Source organism: Poecilia formosa, unplaced genomic scaffold (genome assembly GCF_000485575.1).
Source record: "Poecilia formosa unplaced genomic scaffold, Poecilia_formosa-5.1.2 Scaffold48, whole genome shotgun sequence".
NCBI classification, from domain to species: domain Eukaryota; kingdom Metazoa; phylum Chordata; class Actinopteri; order Cyprinodontiformes; family Poeciliidae; genus Poecilia; species Poecilia formosa.
Window position 1 is genome coordinate 2,042,987 of NW_006799987.1, and position 19,417 is coordinate 2,062,403.

General features: G+C 38.2%; 1 protein-coding gene and 1 long non-coding RNA gene across 10 annotated transcripts in view; both read left to right on the forward strand.

Annotated features, from left to right (window-relative positions):
* sptbn4b (spectrin, beta, non-erythrocytic 4b) overlaps positions 1–19,417 on the forward strand; it is a 75,986-nt gene that overhangs the window by 17,095 nt on the left and 39,474 nt on the right. For 7 of the 9 annotated variants that reach the window (XR_001662180.1, XM_016671678.1, XM_016671679.1 and 4 more), the window contains exons 5-22: positions 2,727–2,818; positions 3,732–3,812; positions 3,916–4,031; positions 4,981–5,093; positions 5,613–5,800; positions 6,129–6,246; positions 7,046–7,204; positions 7,900–8,202; positions 9,698–9,848; positions 10,774–10,910; positions 11,117–11,266; positions 12,330–12,698; positions 13,633–13,847; positions 13,923–14,060; positions 16,545–17,025; positions 17,519–17,649; positions 17,720–17,945; positions 18,815–19,017. Coding sequence is in view for 8 of the 9 variants with exons in the window: in XM_016671678.1 (XP_016527164.1) it covers positions 2,727–2,818; positions 3,732–3,812; positions 3,916–4,031; positions 4,981–5,093; positions 5,613–5,800; positions 6,129–6,246; positions 7,046–7,204; positions 7,900–8,202; positions 9,698–9,848; positions 10,774–10,910; positions 11,117–11,266; positions 12,330–12,698; positions 13,633–13,847; positions 13,923–14,060; positions 16,545–17,025; positions 17,519–17,649; positions 17,720–17,945; positions 18,815–19,017 (3,371 nt within the window). In the remaining variant the exon portion in view is untranslated. The remainder of the gene's footprint in view (positions 1–2,726; positions 2,819–3,731; positions 3,813–3,915; positions 4,032–4,980; positions 5,094–5,612; positions 5,801–6,128; positions 6,247–7,045; positions 7,205–7,899; positions 8,203–9,697; positions 9,849–10,773; positions 10,911–11,116; positions 11,267–12,329; positions 12,699–13,632; positions 13,848–13,922; positions 14,061–16,544; positions 17,026–17,518; positions 17,650–17,719; positions 17,946–18,814; positions 19,018–19,417) is intronic. The other 2 variants (XM_016671676.1, XM_007552444.2) reach the window with 1 other exon arrangement.
* Positions 5,807–6,054, forward strand: LOC107836306 (uncharacterized). The gene is made up of 2 exons (XR_001662181.1): positions 5,807–5,920; positions 5,988–6,054. It is a non-coding gene; the product is annotated as an uncharacterized LOC107836306 (long non-coding RNA).

The window sequence follows — 19,417 nt, forward strand, 5'->3', positions numbered from 1 at the left end:
AGAGAATTACTGTGCTGTTAACGTGTGCTGCCTCTGTAGCCCAGGGCACTGAGGACGAGATGAATGGTGTGTGTGGAAGGAAACCTTTCAATTTGTGTTTCTTTAGTGCGGTTTCTTATCAGAGCCAAAAAGTTTGGTTCTGATTAGAAATGAGACGGACATGCTGGACCAGAAACTGTCAAATGTAAAAAAAAGAAAAAGAAAAAATAATAAGAAAAAAAATCACTATTTTAGGAGACTAGTTCAATGCTAAATGAAATATTTATACAGCATAAATAATTAAATTTGTCATGCTAACAGAGAGGTTTGGTAGATGTTCAGGTCTAAGGGTTGTTCACATATTGTCTGAAATCCTTTCTTGACATTTTTCAGTTAACCTTCGTTATGTTACCATCTGAAAGAGTTCCTGGTTCTGATATTACCTGCAATGGTAGCAAAACCTTAACAGAGGTATTTTAAACAATTCAATGCTTTTCAACGTTTATATATGTTATAATTCTGTCAGTTGATATATAGATTATGCTATCAATATAAAATACATCTAGCTACAAAAAACTAGATGGATCTCACCAGCTAGCTGTCATTACGTTTTTAGTAAGATTCCCTGTTATTTACATTAAATAAATGTTTTAGCTCAAAGTTATGTGACATTTTCCTGTGAACAACAAAAGGAGGACGAGCTCTCAGCCGCAATGTGGCTTTTCATGCTGCACTTTCCCCTCATCTCATCTCCACCTCTTTCCCTCCTGCCTCTGAGGTGAAAGACAGAATTTGCTTTGCCAGGTCAGCAGATCGGGCCAAAGCACTGCAGTGACTGCAGACAGACAGAACCAGTGAGACAGACAGACAGACAGAACCAGGGCGAGACAGACAGGGAGAACCAGGGCGAGACAGACAGGCAGAACCAGGGCGAGACAGACAGGCAGAACCAGGGTGGGACAGGACCAGGGTGAGACAGAGGGGCAGAACCAGGGTGAGACAGACAGACAGAACCAGGGCGAGACAGACAGGGAGAACCAGGGCGAGACAGAACCAGGGTGAGACAGAGAGGCAGAACCAGGGTGAGACAGACAGACAGAACCAGGGCGAGACAGAGAGACAGAACCAGGGCGAGACAGACAGGCAGAACCAGGGCGAGACAGAACCAGGGTGAGACAGACAGGCAGAACCAGGGCGAGACAGACAGACAGAGGATTGACAGGAAGGGAAGAGGTAAAGCTAACATATTTACAGAACGATAAATTCAGAGATAAAAGTATTTATAAAGGTTTAATGCACATATCAAGTTGTTTTAGAAAGTGAGTTGGATTCTAAAAATCTGCTTAGTGATATCAGAAGAACAGATTAAATTGGATTTATGATCCAAAACATTCAGGAAAGCTCTCAACATGTAAATCAAACGAGTGTGTATGATGTTTTTCCTGTTATCTACTTTACATGACCTGTTTATCTTTGTTTACGTGTCCTCTAATGTGAGAGTGGTTTGTGTCTCCGCAGCAGCTGGTTGCAGGGTGTCATGTCCCCAATTACCTCATATCATATCATGTCACTGTCACTGGCAGAGCGGCTTTCTAATAAATAGCTTAAGGAAACATTAGCATTGAATCTCTATGGAAAATAATAAGTCACAATTTTAATTACTTTTGCTTTAAATTCACATTTCTTATCCACTTTCTGAGTGGTGATGCAGGATGATCTTTAGAAGTGATAACCTGCTGTAAAAGGTTTATTATGGATTTTCTCTTATTTACAAGGTGATAAAAAGGATAATTTTACATATATCCATCTGAAGGTGCCCTTATTACATGTTACATTTTTACATTTTCTCTGTATTTTTTCCAGCCAGATTTATGTTGGAATCTTGTGTTTACAGCATATTCATAGAAAGTTGAGTGGAAGGAAAAACTGGTAGGAAAAGGCAGACGATTGCAGCTTTGAAGGATCCAATTTGGATTTTTTCACCCAAAAGTCCAATTTGTGTCACTTACATGTTATGTGGAGCTAAACATATCAGAAGCCCAACATTTAATTTAAAATAACATTGTGTTTACTAATCTTATGTAATATCTTTACTTTTCTGAAATGCAAAGTTTTGGGTTTTTCATAATCTAATTATTAAAATTTCAAGAAATATGTGTTTGCAATGAATCTAAGAGTTTTAGCTTCTGAAATAAGAGATAAAAAACACAAAACCTTACTGAGTATTTTTGTTTAGTTTATAGTGAAAATCCCTTAGTACTCTAAAAATAAGACAAAACTGACTTGAAGTAACTTTTCAGTAAGAGAAAGAAGTTTGTTTTTAATTAAATCATTCTTAAATATTTATTTAAAAAGTACTAATTCCACTGGCAGATTTTAACAACATCTTCCATGTGATAAATTAATAATTATTGAGATAAAACAAGTTTATTTTGCTGAAGTTATTTCTCAGTCATTTTTTGTCTTATTACAATTTGAGCTAAAAACCAGAAAAAATACTTGGTAAGATTTAGTGATTATATTCTGTTTGTAATTATGAAGTTTTCTGTACATATTTCTTGTTTTTAACGATCAAACCTTTTAGGCGCTAACCCTAAAATTGGAAAAGCTTCACAAACTACCTTGTTAAAAAACACATTAGATGTTGGTAAATTAAGATCATGAAAACAAACTATTCAGACTTTATGACTGTCGTTGGACGACGTGTCAGAAAAACTGATCTTGTGCCTTTCTGTGTTCCTGCTCAGATCCAGGTGATCAAAATAAACACAGCGGACAACAGAGAGACCCGCTCCGCCAAGGACGCGCTGCTGCTGTGGTGCCAGATGAAGACCGCAGGGTGAGCAGCACCAGGACCCAGATCCAACATTTACCCAGAACTCTCACCCTGCAGGTTTAATAACTGGCATCTGGGTCTCAGCTGTACGGAAGAGGATTAGTGCCACTGCAAAATAGACTTTTTTTTCTCAGAACTACCTTTTCTTTAACAATTCTAACTTTTTTTCTGAATTTTGACTTGAATGACAGAATTCTTTAACTTTTTTTCTCCAAATTTTACTTCTTTCTCAGAAGTTTGACTTTTTCTCATAATTTTGGCTCCAATCTTCTGAAATCAAAAGTCATAATTCTGTTAAAAAGGTCAGAATTTCTTTTTTTCCAGTGGCCCTAATCTTCTTCCATACAGCTGCTTCTAAAAACAGCCCAATTGCTTAAAAACCCCACCAAACTGTTTTTTGGTGTCTGTAAAATGAGCTGTTTCAAAAACCTTCTGGAATCACCATTACCTAGCAACGTCGGGCCCGTTACCTAGCAACCCAGTCCTGTTACCTAGCAACCCAAGCAGAGTTCCAGCACATTTGGTGAGCTGGTTTTACTGCTCTGTGCAGCACAGTAGTGTTTTTTTTGTTGACTTGTCATTCAGAAATGACTCTCTGCATTCTTGTTGGTTGTGCAGGAGACACTACTGATGCTTTTCAAAGATGTACGGTTGTATAATTTTAGTCAGGAGCAGGTTGTTTGGATTTAAAGTGACAGAGGCCCTGAAAGGCTCAAAGTAGGCAGAACTGAGCAGAATAAAATCTCATTATCCAAGAATAATTTTGTGCAAAGAATTTAATTCATCTCGATCTAACCTGTTCAAGGAAGCCCAATAAGTTAACTTTAAACAAAGATTTCACGTCTTTACTTTTAAATCCAGCCTCCTTCTCTGTGGTGAACCTTTTGTTTTGACAAATCTTTAATTCCTGCTGCAGGTACCCAGAGGTAAACATTCAGAACTTCACCACCTGCTGGAGAGACGGTCTGGCCTTCAACGCCCTCATACACAGACACAGGTAGCAGCTGCTCAGGCTTTTCACCACATGTGACACAGATGTTGGTTCCCGCTGAGCTAAAATACATTTTTTCCATGAGAGTTTGTGTATTTCCGCCCGGCAGACCGGACCTGATAGAGTTCCACAAGCTGGCGCGATCCAACGCGACGCACAACCTGCAGCAAGCCTTCAACGTCGCCGAGCACCACCTGGGTCTCACCAAACTCCTGGACCCCGAGGGTGAGGAACATACGTTAAATAAAGTTTCATGGAAAGTCGTGAACTTTGACCTCACTCTGAGAAATATTAGAGGTGTAAAGCCACACCGATATGTTCTGGAAAGTTTCAATGCTGCTCTTTCAGTTCGACAAATACGGCGTTGTTTTAAAGCTCAAATACATGCAAAACTATAGTTTGTTCTTTTTGTCAGACCTTTTAACAATTAACTTAATTATTCACCAGAAAAACCTTCAAGCCGAATGAAAACACAGCAGATGGTGGAAATAAATGAGCCAAAGTCCAAATCCAGCTGCCTGCGGAAACTTTAAACCATCCTAAAAGCAAAATCAGTCGAGAATATTATCAATTCATTGTTCAAATTCAAATGTAAAATAACAAAAAATTCAAATTAATTTAATATTCTTTAATATCTACTAGACATAAAATTAAACTAAATTAAGTTTCTCACCAGTGAAACTAAAAACGTAAAGATATCACCCAATCATGAGTAAGAACAAACAGTCATTTAAAAAAGTTTTCTATAATCTATAAAAACACAAGAATAATAATATTTAAAAGCTCGATATGATAAAAAAATTAAAAACACAAAATCTTTTGATTTTAATTTTAGAGTTTTGACTTTTTTTCCTCAGAATTCTGACAAATTAAATGATTTAAGAAGTTAAAATTTTGAGGAAAAAAGCATGCATGTGGCGACAGTGGAGAGGAAAAACTTCCCTTTAACAGGAAGAAACCTCCAGCAGAACCAGAACCAGCTCAGTACGAGCTGCCGTCTTCCATGACCGTCTGGAGAACCAGGAACATTTTCTATGTTACTAATAAGGCTAATAACGTTAGCAGTTGGTTTAACGGTAAATAATTCAAATTAAAGAGTAGAAGAAGAAGAAAGAGGAAAGTGGTGGGTTTGTCCTCCACTGGCCTGAGCTTCGGTTTGCTTTCCTTCCTCCAGATGTGAACACGGAGAATCCAGATGAAAAGTCCATCATTACGTACGTGGTCTCCTACTACCACTACTTCTCCAAGATGAAGGCTCTTATTGTGGAGGGGAAGAGGGTTGGCAAGGTAACAGATGCACCTTTTATCACCGACATCACAGATGTAATGCTGTCAAAACCAGAGGAGGTGCAAGAAAGTTCAGATTGGATGGTTTTCATTTTTATTTCACAAAGTGCCATGATCTAGAATGTTTTTGGAAGAGATTTAAATGGGCCTTTCCAAAGTCGGAATCCAGATGATGATGAAAATTAGCAACAATGCTAAGGTTAGCTTCAATGCTACCACTAGCATGTGGGCTTGTATTGATTTACTCTGTTCAGTATGTTAAATATGGCTAATGTATAAAAAATTAATAAAACGCATATTTTAGCAGTAGACTAATGTTAGCATGCACCCAACACCAGAGGGAAAACGAGTCAAAAAGGTGTTTATTAAATTATAACATGTAATATAAATACATTTATTATGATTCCTACACTATTTTACTGATTCTACACATTAAAATACACAAAAAAAAACAAAGAGAGAAGAAAATTTCTCCGTCTTTTGTCGGGTTTTTACATATTTTTTATTTCTCGCTCTCAGGTGTTGGACAACTGCATCGAGACGGAAACGATCATCAACCGCTACGACGCTCTGGCGTCGGACCTGCTGGAGTGGATCGAGAAAACCATCGCCATCATCAGCAACCAGAAATTCGCCAACTCACTGACTGGAGTCCAGCAGCAGCTGCAGGCCTTCACAACCTACTGCACTATAGAGAAGCCCATCAAGTACGAAACCACATTCTGTTCCCCTGGTTCAACAGTTAGCAGCTACCACAGCAGCTAGTGGCTAACTGTTAGCATTTCTCCATTTCTCAACACAAAAAGTGCATAAACAAACCAGATTAAGTGCATAAACAAACCAGATTAAGTGCATAAACAAACCAGATTAAGTGCATAAACAAACCAGATTAAGTGTTTCCTTGGTTAAGATCCTGAGTGTGACTTTGTTTTTCTGCTTTAAGTGGTGAAAAAATGCTAAACAATAAAAAAAAAAACAGCGAAATCCTGTGAAATGAGAGGATAACAGAGGCAACATTTATTCATTTTTGTCCAGGTTTCAGGAGAAAGGAAACCTCGAGGTCCTTCTGTTCACCATCCAAAGCAAACTCAGAGCCAATAACCAGAAACCCTACGTGCCTCAAGACGGGAAGCTCATCTCAGACATCAACAAGGTTTACGCCTCTTCCTAACATTACGCCATGTTTCTGTTTTAGAAAAAACCCACAGTCATATTTCTGCCATCACTGTAGACAGAAAAAAATAAAAAAGGAAGAGTACATTTCCACCAAAAATTCAGAATTTCACTTTTTTTAATTTTTAAGAATTTTTAAGAGAAATCTTGGAAATCTCTGAGTTTGAAAAATCAAAAATTTCCAGGAAAAAGTTGGTAATTTTTAGTTTCAAAATTTGCTAGAAACAAAAACAGAACATTCAGATTAATCTCAGAAGTTTTCTAGAAATCTGTAAAGATTTGGTAGAAAATATTCAGAAATTTTCAGAATAATCTCTGAAATTTTCTAGAAAAAGCTGGGAAATTTCAGAATGTCAAAAATTTGCTTAAATTCTATTTTAAAATTAAATTCAAAAATATTGTAGAAAAAAATTAGAAATGATTATCCTCAAAAGTCAGAAATTTGTTGTAAAAATTTTCAGAAATCCAGAGATCAATCTCAAAATATTTCTAGCAAAAATCTGGAAATTTCAGAATTTGAAATGTCAAAAATTCTTGGAGAACCTAGAAATATTCAACTTTTGGAAATTTTTGAAAATTCCATGTCTTTTCTATAAAATGTCTCAGATGAATCTCAAAATGAGACTTTTTTTTCTTGCAAATTTCAGACTTTTGTCTGACTTCAGAAATTTCCAAGTTTCCAGGAGTTTTTTGGTGGAAATTTACCTTTTTCTATCTACGGTGCAATAACGGACCGTCATAGCTTTGTATTTAGCATTTTTGCTTTCTGCTGTTTTCAGGCCTGGGAGCGCCTGGAGAAGGCGGAGCATGAGAGGGGCGTGGCTCTGCGTAAGGAGCTGATTCGTCAGGAGAAGCTGGAGCTGCTCGCTCAACGCTTCGATCACAAGACGACCATGAGGCAAGCGTGGCTCAACGAGAACCAGAGACTCGTGTCGCAGGTGGGAAAGATGAACTTCCTGTAATTTCATGCATCCTTCCCCTCCTGAAAGCAAAAAACAGCATCTGCTAGCTAACTGCATGAGGAGCCGTTGGTAAAGATAAATTAGCAGCAATAATCTGGATTATTTAGTTTTAAAAATGAGGCTTGTTTTATTTTGTCATATTTTCAACAAGTTATTAATTCTTTTCTAAATGACTCAGTTTTAAACTAAATATGTAATTAACAAGTGAAATATTTAGTTTACAAACACATTTAACTCCAAACTAAATTTTTAGCTAGCAAGGATTCAGTTTGAAGCCAAAAAATTTAGCAACACAATGAAAATGTAGTTGACAAGACAGATCTTTAGCTCGTACACTAAATATTTAGTTTGGAGTTAAATATTTATTCATTTAGAATATTTTTTTGTAAATATCTCAGAAAATATTTCTTTTTCTAAATGTTAGAATTTTTTTAACCAACCTTGAGTTAAACATTTAGCTTCAAACTAAAAATGTAGCTCAGTAACTAAATATGTCTTTAGTTAGTAAGCTAAATATTTAGTTGAAGCCAAATATTAATATTTAGTGCCATTTCTAAATGAATGAGTAACATGGTGAAAATACAACTGATTGGTATCAAAAATTAATCAAAGCATTTTTCTTATTACAGATGAATCAACCCTAATTATTAAACTTGGTTTTGCTCCTGCAGGATAACTTCGGCTACGATCTGCCGGCCGTGGAGGCGGCGATGAAGAAGCACGAGGCCATCGAGGCGGACATCGCCTCGTACGAGGAGCGCATCGGTGTGGTGATGGAGCTCTCCTCGGAGATGGAGAAGGAGGGATACTACGACATCCGGCGCATCCTGGCCTGCAAAGAGAACATCCTGGGCCAGTGGAGCCTGCTGAAGGAGCTGGTGGCCGGCAGGCGGACCCGGCTGGAGAAGAACCTGGCTCTGCAGAAAACCTTTCAGGACATGGTCTACATGATCGACTGGATGGAGGACACACAGGCAGGAATCATTATTATTATTAGCGGTGCTTTTTAGGGAAGCACGATACATCGGTACAAACATCGGTAAATAAAACTGGGCCGATAAGAACAACCAATATTTATTTTTATCTTTTCTGGGGTTTTTTTCAAAATCTGTCAAAACTGTAGTGAAATAAATATGTCAGCAATATTAACATCGGATATCGATAATGATAATTTTCAGATCGGTGCATCTCTAGTGCTTTTGTTATATGTAAAAAGCCCTAAAATAAATGTATTTGTTTCACTCAAATTTAATATTTTTGAAAGATTTTAACTTTAAATCATGAACATCCTTCCCGCGGGTAAATAATTTTACAATGTGGAATAATTAAGTTTTTTCCAATAATCGTTGCAACAATTAATGGCAAAAAATACTTAAATGTAGCAAACAAAGCATTTTTATTTTATTTTTAAGTTGAAGTTTAGTTTGTAATCTATGCCCTCCCCTAAAAGCTAAAGTAAATTTTAAAATGCTTTACGCCTTTCACAAACACATTTTGGGTCTTAAAAATTAAAACATATTCAGACAGAAACAAATATAAATTAAATTCTCTGAAATTCAAAATAGATGTACAAAATATTCAGAAAACTCTTCAGGAAAATAACATTTTAATAAGAATGTTGTCAAGGTCAAAACTAATACAAAAACACATTAGATGTGAAATTTGTTCTGGCATTCATTATGCATGCATTAAAAGCTCTCTACCGCCACCTTCTGGATGAAATAATCACATTTGTTCAATATAGTAATAATGTGATAGTGTTCGAACATGTATTTTGTTATATGACAGCAATATTCTTCCATATAACTACAAGGAGCACATTACATAAAAAGCTTAAAACAACTTCAATTGAAGGCTGCATGAGAATATTGATGAAAAATTATATTTTCACTGGAAGATTATTTCATTTATTATAACAGAAAAATGTTTTGTTATAAATGAAATAATCTGGAAGTAGAAAATTTTCATTAATATTATGAAAACAAACTATTTCTTGCTGAAAAGTCAGTTTTGTATTTCTAGACAAAAATACTAATATTTTGTGTTTTTACAGTGTTCATGCGCAACTGAATTGTACGGAGCTAAATTGTGACTATAAATTTTATTGACTGATGTTCAAAACTACTTTTCAGATTCACTTTTTTTTTACCAGTTTTAAATCTCCATAATTGTCATAAAGGTCTATTATGGCAGCTTTCAGAAAAAGTTCTGCATTTCTTTATTTTCATGATGTAAAGCACTTTGAACTGCTTTGTTGCTGCAAATAAAATTGATTGATTTTATATCTGAAGAAAAAACGGGTTTTAGAAAAACTTGGCAAAGCAGGAGAAATATTAATGTGGCGATTTTATTTGAAATTTATTCAGAAAATTTAAAATTTGTCACTTTCAGTGAGAGAATCAGAGTTTGATGCTTTTTATGTTCCTTGTAAAATATTTAAACTGTGAATCTTTCGTTTGATGCTCCCAGGCTCTGCTGCTGTCGAAGGACTTCGGGAAGCATCTGCTGGAAGTGGACGACCTGCTGCAGAAGCACAGCCTGCAGGAAGCTGACATTTCCATTCAGGCCGAGAGAGTCGAGACGCTTAACGCTGTGGCGCTCAAATTCACCACCATAGAGGGTACAAAACGCCCCACTGACAGCCTGAAGGGCAAAAATCTGATTCCGTGATCCATGATAGGGAAAACAGTTGTTATTGTGACAAAGAGCCAAAGTTTCAGAGGTGAATGTTGATCTGAACGAGACCAAAACTCAGAAATATCTACTTTATTTACAGTACAAAATAAAAAAAACCTGAATGTTCTCAAGTTAATTAGATACAAAAGAGGACTAGGGAGACAAAGTAAAAAAATAATTCTTTGTTTCCAGAATTCCAATATCAATCGGAATTCTGGAAACAAATTAAGAAAAAAAAATAAAAAAGTGAGAATTCTCAGATCAAAGTCGGAATTCTGAGAAAAAAATATGAATTCTTTTTTTTCTTTCAGTTTTCTAAATGCTCTTCTGTAACTATTCGACGTTAGACAATAGTCATTTTTATGAGTTTTTTTTCAGGATTCACTTTTTTCCAGAATTCCAACTTTTATCTCAGAATTATTTTTTTCTCTGAATTCCAAATTTTATCTAAAAATATTATTTTTTCCAGAATTGTGTCCTTTTTCTTATAATTTCAGCTTCTTTCTCACATTTCTGACTTTAATCTTTGCAGCCACACCTTTTGGGGTTTTTAAATGTCGTCTAGAAGAAATAAAGCGTAACTTTATTTCTCGTTTTAAAGAGAAACTTTCTGTTTTTAATGAACTGGAACCATTTTAGTGGAAAAACCACAAGCAGCCATATTTGGTTACAATCAGGGCTCTTAAGTTACTATTTTTATTCATGAACTACAAAGAAAATCCTCCATTTTTATTGCCGGTTAATATCAGCCTAGCTCGGCTTTAGCTTAGCATTAGCCTAGCATTAGTTTAGCTGGCTTTCTGGGACACATTGTGTGTAATTTTCACCAGTTTTTCTCCGGGTTTTGAGTTGATTGCTTTTGCCTCCAGGCTACCAGCCGTGCGACCCGCAGGTGATCTGTAACCGTGTGAACCACGTCTCTTCCTGCCTGGAGGAACTGAAACAGCTAGCGGCTAAACGCCGCGCGGAGCTGGAGGAGTCGAGGCAGCTGTGGGCGTTTTTCCAGGTGGGTCGCGTTATGGGAATGTTTTGGACTTCTTTCAGGACAAATCAGGAGATAATGAGATGTCTGAAAATACAGCAAGACGAGAGCATGTTTATATTTTTATTCCAATGTGCAGAAATCCCATTATCTGCATCTGTTTTAATTAGTTTTTCAAGAACAGACCGATTGTTTTTGTTTTTAACGCGTTGTTTTGGTCTCCCTGCTAGGAGCTGGAGGAGTCGGAGGCCTGGATCCGGGAGAAAAGCTCCATCCTGGCTTCTCAGGGCTTCGGGAAGGACCTGAGCAGCGTCCTGAGGCTGCTACAGAAACACAAGACTCTGGCCGGGGAGCTGCTGGCGCACCGCTCGCTGCTGCAGGTGTGTTTTTAAACCTGCAACCTTTAAATGGACTCCAAAGTCCTGATCAATTAACCATGTTTTAATCAAACTGTATCAACAAAATAAGCAACATTTCAGTTCAAAAACTCTTTTAGCTGCTAAATGATTGAATAAATAGATTAGATGAGGGCAGAATACCAAAAACATTACTCAAGTAAGAGTATCAACATATTTTTACTCAAAAGTAAAACGTAGCAAGAAATTGTTCAAGAGTAAAAAAGTATTTGGTAAAACATCTATTCAAGTATTTAGTAACTGACACAATTATAAATCATTTAATAATTAAACATTACATCAAAATGATAATAATTCAAGATTGTTTTAACGAGAAAACTTTCTTGTTTTCGCAGGATTAAAAAAAATCTTGTAATGAGATCTACATAAAAAAACTGTAAAATGCTCATTGCAACAATAAATTTTGTCGTTATTACAGAAAACTTTCTCCTTCGCATTTCGCAAAAACCTGAATGTGCGCCCCCAATTCAATAAGTTAGTCGTTATAACGAGAAATAAAATTTGTCTCCATAACGACAAACTTTCCAGCTTTACATCTCGTTATACCAATAAAGTTGGCATTTTAACAAAAAACTTTAAATTTGTCAAATTTTGTCATTTTAACGAGTTTCGCATCTCGTGACTAGCAGGAGGTTTTTCTGATTTCACAAAGATTTTTGTCACAAGATTTGAAATTGGTCGTTATAAGGAGGAACTTTCTTGTCATACTGACATACTGAAGTTATTTATTTCTAACTTCTGACAGTTAAAGGCTTCCATACGAAGCAGCTTTGTCCTCCATTGTTGTTTTCGAATGTGCATCAGATTCACGGCTGTACTGAATAAAAACAATACAAAGGATCCAGATCAGATCTTTTATCTGTTAATAAAAATGCAGTTGATTGTAACGCATTAAAATCTATATAACTAATTAATTTAAATTTAAAGTTCCAGCCTTTGGTTTTTGGTAGTTTTTGTCCGTTTCAGCCAGTGTTGCTCGGTGTGTTTGTGTTTTTTCTTCACCTCCTTTTAAAATCTATTGTTCCAGAACACCATAAAGCGGGGGAAGCAGATTCTGAGCGAAAAGAGCTTCGGCACGGCGGGGATCCAGGAACGCATCATGGAGGTGAAAGACGAGTGGAAGAAGCTGGAGGACCAGGCGGCGCAGCATCTCGGCCACCTGCAGGAGGCGCTCAACTTCTTCCAGTTCTCCACGGAGACGGACGACGTGGCGGCGTGGCTGCAGGACGCCTACCGCCTGGTCTCCAGCGAGGACTTCGGCCATGACGAATACTCCACTCAGTCGCTGCTGAAGAAGCACAAGGGCGTGACGGAGGCCATCGATAAACACAGGCTACATGTAGTTGCTCTGCGCAAACACATGGTGGTGCTGTCTCTGCAATACAGAGATCAGGAGGTGAGTTATGGAGACTAAACCTGCAGTATGTATCTTCTACATGCATATTAATGAATTTGCAGTGTCCAGGTTTGATGCAAATTAGCAACATGAGGCACTTAATGAATTAAAATGGTCTTAGCACTGTCAATCAAGCTTGTGTATGAGCTGCTACGTGTGCTAATAGCAGAGAAACAACTTACCGCTACAGGAAAACCGCTTACCCACCATCGTTGGTAGCCATGCTAACTAGCTTTAGCACTGGTGGGAGCCTATGTTGTGCTAAACCAGCTGTAGTGCAGCGGAGAGCATGAGAGTGATTGATAGCTCTAAGCCCCTCCTCCTGGCTCTGATTGGTTGTTCCTGACTGAGTTGAGTATTTCAGTAGATAGATCTTTTCGTGACATGATAATTTGATCAAATATATATCATAAATGATTTCTTTTTTTCATAGTTGTTAAAATCGTCACCATGTTTATTATATATAGATAATCTGTAAAAAGATCAATCTCCTCCACCTCCTCCCAGAGCTGTTAGAAATGCACCAAAGAGAGCCAGGAGTGTCTTAGTGCTTTCAATCAATCTCATGTACATGCTGCTAAATGTGCTAGTGGTGGAGAAATTACTTACCGTTACAGAAAAATGTTTATTCACTGTCGTCAGTGGCTATGCTAACTAGAATTAGCACTTACAATAAGCTATGCTAGCTGCATTGTAGCACCACATGGAGGGTGATTGACAGCGCTAAGATCTGCCCCCTGGCTCTGATTGGTTGTTTCCAGTTAGCTCTGGGAGAAGGCAGAAGAGCTTTGTCTTATTATATCACGACATGGTGACAGTTTCAACAAACGTAAAAAAATATATGATTTATAAAAGTTACAAACTGCAGCTTTAATTGTATATTTTTAATCTTTGTAAGCATGTGGCGTGACTTTGTTTTCTCACCTGTCTGCAGGAGGTCCAGGTGCGTTTAGGTGAGGTGGAGCAGCTGTACACGGAGGTCGCAGAGGTGGCCGTACTCAGACAGCAGTGGCTCCACGACGCGCTCGCCGTGTACCACATGTTCAGCGAGGTGAACGCCTGCGAGCTCTGGATCGACGAGAAGGAGCAGTGGCTGGAGAAGATGGAGATCCCGGAGAAGCTGGAGGACGTGGAAGTGGTGGCGCACAGGTGAGGGGGAACGCTGAGGATCCAACAGAGAAAAACGGAACGCTTTCCGTTTCCAAATGCATCTCTGTGGTTTAGGTTTGAAAGCCTGGACCAGGAGATGAACAGCCTGATGGGTCGAATCCTGGACGTCAATCAGATTGTTCAGCAGCTGCTGGACGGAGGTCATCCGTCTTCAGCCGAGGTCAGAGGTTGTCAGGATCACCTCAACTCCAGGTACAAAAACAATGCAGACAACGTAACATGGATTGTTAATCTAGGTACTGATGCAACTCTGAATCACATTCTTGGCCCTGCAGTTTTTCATTTGTGCTGCTACAAATAGTAAAAGAAGCAACTGAAAGTGAAACTTTTTTTATTTCTCAGATTAATCTAACAATTTCTGAATATTTTTGTTAAAATTTAGTAATTTTTTTCCCATCTAAAATAGCCATAATATGGCGTTGTACAACTCCTCTTAGCACAAGTCTTTCCCAGCGTCCCATCAAAAGCAGAAATTAACCCCCAGTTTGCCGAGAGAAGCAGCTTGTCGTCCATCTTTGCTGTTGTTGGGAAAAATGTTGCCTGTGCGTCAGACTTACGGGTTGTACCAGAAACACAAATACAAAGGCTGCGACTCGAGACTTCTGTATGTAAAAGGGTTTAAATGTGTTAAAATCTATGCAAGTAATTGAGTTGTATGGCTTATATAAACTACCATTCAGTGTGTGTGTGTGTATGTGTGTGTGTGTGTGTGCTGACTTGTTCATTGACTGCTTTAATGTCTGGCAGCAGCAGAGTCTTGTGACCTTGGCTCAGATGGTCTCGGGGTGACCATCTGTTCCTCAGGATGAGCTCAGCTCTCCTCACATGTCCACAAATATCAACAAACACAAAATATCTGATTTTATCATCACCTCGTCAGGCGTTCATAGGTTTAAATACAACATCCCTCACTTTTTAATCAATAAAATATATCATATTTGGGTTAGCTTTTCTACTTAAAATCCTCATTAGTCTCCATTCAGCAACTGAAGTCAAAAACACAAAATATTACCAAGTATTTTTGGTCTGAAAAAATATTGGAACTCTTGAAATAAGATAAAACTAACTTAAAAGCGGAGAACACAAATACTCAAGAAAGAGTAAAAAAGCATTTGATAAAGTCTACTGATCAAACTATCAATAATTTAATATTTAAAAATTACATAATCAGATGAACCAAAATGTAAAGTTAAGTGGAAAATTTGGTCATTTAAGGACCAAAATGACAATAATTCATTTAAGTAACAAAAACAAAAATCAGGCAAAACAAAATGTTTCCAAATCAGTTTCTTTGAAAAAAAAAAAAATCTTATGAAACTTTAACAGAAACTGCAGGTGTGTGTCTGTGTTTGGTAAATTTTTGGTTAAAAGATGTTTGTTTTTCATTCAGTGGGAAGAAAATCCAGAAATTTTACACACGTAACAGCAGTACTTCAAAAATAAAATTACTCAAATACAGCATAGTAAAAATACTTCTAAAAATAAATGTTTTCAAAAAAGTTACTCAAGTAAATGTAATTAATTACTACCAAATTTGCTTACAAGTTTTCAACAAGACAATAATTTGTTTTAAGTCTTTAAAATCTCAGTATTGATGAAAACGTTCTAGATCCACTGGCAGATTATTTGACTTACAACATGGCAAAAATGTCATGTTAGAATTGAAATAATCTGCCAGTGGAATTAGAACTGGGTTGCTAGGTAATGGGCTGGGGTTGCTAGGTAACGGGCTCGGCTGGGGTTGCTAGGTAACAGCACAGTGGAATGTTGATGTTGAAATGAGTGAAATAATCTGCCAGGGGAACTAGAATTTTCTCATCAATATTCAGGAATTATTGACTTAAAATAAACTCCTATTTACTGTAATGTTACTTGTGAGTTAATTTTGTCTTATTCCAAGACATTTGCGTTAAAAACTAGATAAAAATACTTGGTAAAATTTTGTGTTTTTGCAGTGCTTTGTGTCTGAGACGTTGCGTTTCTGTTGGCTGAAGGGCTCCATATGCTCCAACCTGCTGGTCTGGATCAGATTGAGGAGAAAATATTTTGGACAGTCAGTGAAGCAGACAGGAAGTGACCTGAAGTCACAGCAGACTGATCCAAAAGGTTTTTTCTGTTTTCATATTAGTCTAACTGACAGAATAAGTAAATCATATGCAGTTGTGTAAGTGAGACACAAAATGTCCTCCAATTCTTTACATTTGATGTCATTTTGTTAATGTTTGAAAGTGAAGCTGAATATAAATTCTCATATTTTTTAAGACTTGAAGCTGTAATTTTATAAAAAAAATATTTTTATATATATATTTGTAAAAACTATCACTATACTGTCAGTTTGTTGTGAGAAAGATAATCTGTGAAAAGATAAATCTTCACCTCTCTCCTGAGCTTCTATTACCATCTGAAGAAATGCATCAAAACAACCAATCAGAAACAGGAGGCGGGTCTTAGCGTTGTCAATCAACTCATGAATGCACTGTAAAATCTGGTGATGACAGAGAAACAATTTACTGTTGCATTAAAACTGTAAAAACCATTGTCATGACTGGCTATGCTAACTAGCATTAGCATTTATGACAGGCTATGCTAGCTGCAGCATAGCAGAGAGCAATGTTCAAGTAAAATTGACCATTTAAGTGAATTTCTGCATCTATTTTTGTTTGTTTTGGGCGGCAGGTGGAACACCATCGTTGAGCTGGTGGAGCAGAAGAAGGATCAGCTCGACTCGATGCTTCGCCTGCAGAATTACCTGCTGGAGTGCGCCGAGATCAAGTCCCAGATCCAGGACAAGAGGAAAGCCATCGACGCCACGCAGTACATGGGCAGCGACCTGGGAGGCGTCCTCGCTCTGCAGCGACGCCTCTCCACCATGGAGGGGGCGCTGTCTGTCCTGGAGCCCAAACTGCTGCATCTACAGGTACAGGGAGTCTGCAGAGGAATCCTAACGATTCAAATAAAACCGTTTCTGATCGTAGCTTTTCCCTTCGTGCTGATGCAGGAGGAAGCAGAGTTTCTGGCCGCTGCTCATCCCAGCCGAACAATGGAGATCCTGTTGCCGTTCGATGGCATCAGCGTCGAGTGGGAGGAGCTTAAAAGGACGCTGCAGGGATGTGAGGACTCGCTGATGGTGGCCAGCAGGCTGCAGAGCTTCATACAGGTACACAGAAATAAAATCACCAACATAAACAGAGAACTAATTAGATTAGGGGAAGAAGTTAGCAAAAATGTTAAAGTGCTATGAAAAATTACGTCCTCTGGTAGCACAAGGGTGCTCACCACTGCTATTCATTTTAGGAGAAGAGACAATTTTACACTGTGTTCAAGAGGTTTTACTATTTTAAAAGACAAAATGAGTTGACCATCTAAACTACGGTTAGCGCCTTATAACAGTAATCAGCCTGGTTCGTCCTGCTATCACTGATTTCTTCAACTGAAAGTTTACAAAACAGCCAAATAAATTATAATTTATCTGAAAAAATTGGTTAAAGGAAACCAAGTGCACTAAATGTTTTCAAAGTTAGCAGAAACTGCTGCTAATAGCGGATTAGCACAAGTGTACCAACCGCTGCATCTTAAATTCCTGATCAACTCTCTATAACTTCATCCAACATCAGCAGCTTTGAAATGAGACCCATGTCATGTCCCATCAGGACCTGGACTCCTTCCTTACCTGGCTGGTCCAGACCCAAACGGCCGCTGCCTCGGACCAGCTGCCCAACGATCTGGAGGAGGCGGAGAAACTCATCAACAAGCACGCCGCTCTCAAAGAGGAGATCGGACGGTAGGTGGCTGCTCTAACAAGCCTCCTTTCTGCCGTGTTTCACCTAACGCGCCGCCCGGTCCGGATCCAGGTATGAGGAAGACTACGAGCGTCTGCAGGCCATGAACGAGCTGCTGGAGTCGGAGGACGCCCCCCTGCCGCAGGCCGCCCTGCAGCAGTGGCTGCAGAAACTCGACGTGGGCTGGAACAAGCTCCTGGAGATGTGGGAGAGCCGGAGGGAGGTTCTGGTCCAAGCTCACATCTTTCACCTGTTCCTGCGAGACGTCAAACAAGCAGAGTCCTTCCTGAACAACCAAGTGAGTGTTTTAAACTCAAAACATTATGACTAGAGCAATTGTATGACCGTACAGTTTGAAAAGCATTATTAGAGCCTCCCGCACAACCAACAGGAATGCAGCAAGTGGTTCAAGTAGAAAGATTTATCCAAAATATCGATATCAATACCAAGTTGGGATTAGCATCAGATTGATACTTTAGTTTCAGATTTCCTCCTGAAATTTTTTTTATTGTTGAATTGTTTCTTAACTCTAACATAAAAAAATCCCTTTCAAATGCTAGCCTTTTGCATTTCAATGCCCAGATTTTTGTTTTTTTGTATTTATGTTACTCAAGTTAATATTATTAAAGTGTTTTGTAGACACCTATACACTTTCAATTCTGTCGTAGGCTTCAACAAAATAATTAAAAGGAAAAACCACAAAAAAAGTTTAACAATCAGGAGTTTGATAATATATCGAACTTTAAAAAGTAATTTGCGATATTCGTGATACTGGCTCTGAATTTATTTGACATTGGATCAATACTAAAATCTGCAGCATCACTTAACTCTATCATGTAGATCTGGATGCTAACTAAACAAAACAGTTGGTAGTTTCAAGAAGCCAATGTACAGATTGCTAGGCAACAGGGCAAAGTTCTGCTGGTGTTGCTAGGCAACGGGCAGTGCTTGCTGATTTGGAGGTTTTGAAATGGCTCAATTTCCAGACACTAAAAAAACGACTGCATGGCTCTTTTTAAGCAGTTGGGTTGTTTTTAGAAGCAGTAGAAACCCGAAATGAAAGCATTAAAAACTTGCAAAGTGTGAATTTTGTCTAATTTTTGCTCTTTTTTTATTGTTGTATCTTTGACTTTAAGTCACTTCGCGGTTGTCCTGTTAATCCTCCAGGAATCGGCTCTGGCCCACGTGGAGCTCCCCACCACGGTGGAAACGGTCGAAGGCGCCATCAAGAAGCACAAGGACTTCACCACCACCATGGAGTTGAACCTGCACAGGATCAAAGCTGTGATCGAGGCGGGAGAAAGCCTGATCAGCCAGAACAACATCTACTCCGAGCGAATCCGGGAGCGCATCGACACGCTCGCCAAGAGGTAACGAAACAGGATGCAAGTCATCAATCAACAAGTTCATCTACAGCTGATTTAACTTCTCGAGATTTACTCAAGTTAGAGCAGAGACACTTAATAATAAAATGACTCAAAGTGCAGCGTAGTAGAATATTCCTAAAAGTAAAATTTTTCTAAGTTACTCATGTGGAAATGTAATAGGGCTGTTGTAAACGAATATTTTAGTAATCGAGTAATCCATCGATTATTCTTACGATTAATCGAGTAATCGGATAAAATAAAAAATAAAATGAAATATTGGTAAATCTGGCATAATACCGGTGTTACTATCAGATATCAATATCAGTCCAATCTTGAAGATTGGACTTTATGCCGCTGAGACTTAGCTTTTGTCAACAACTCAGAGGCGGAAGCGAGAGCTCCG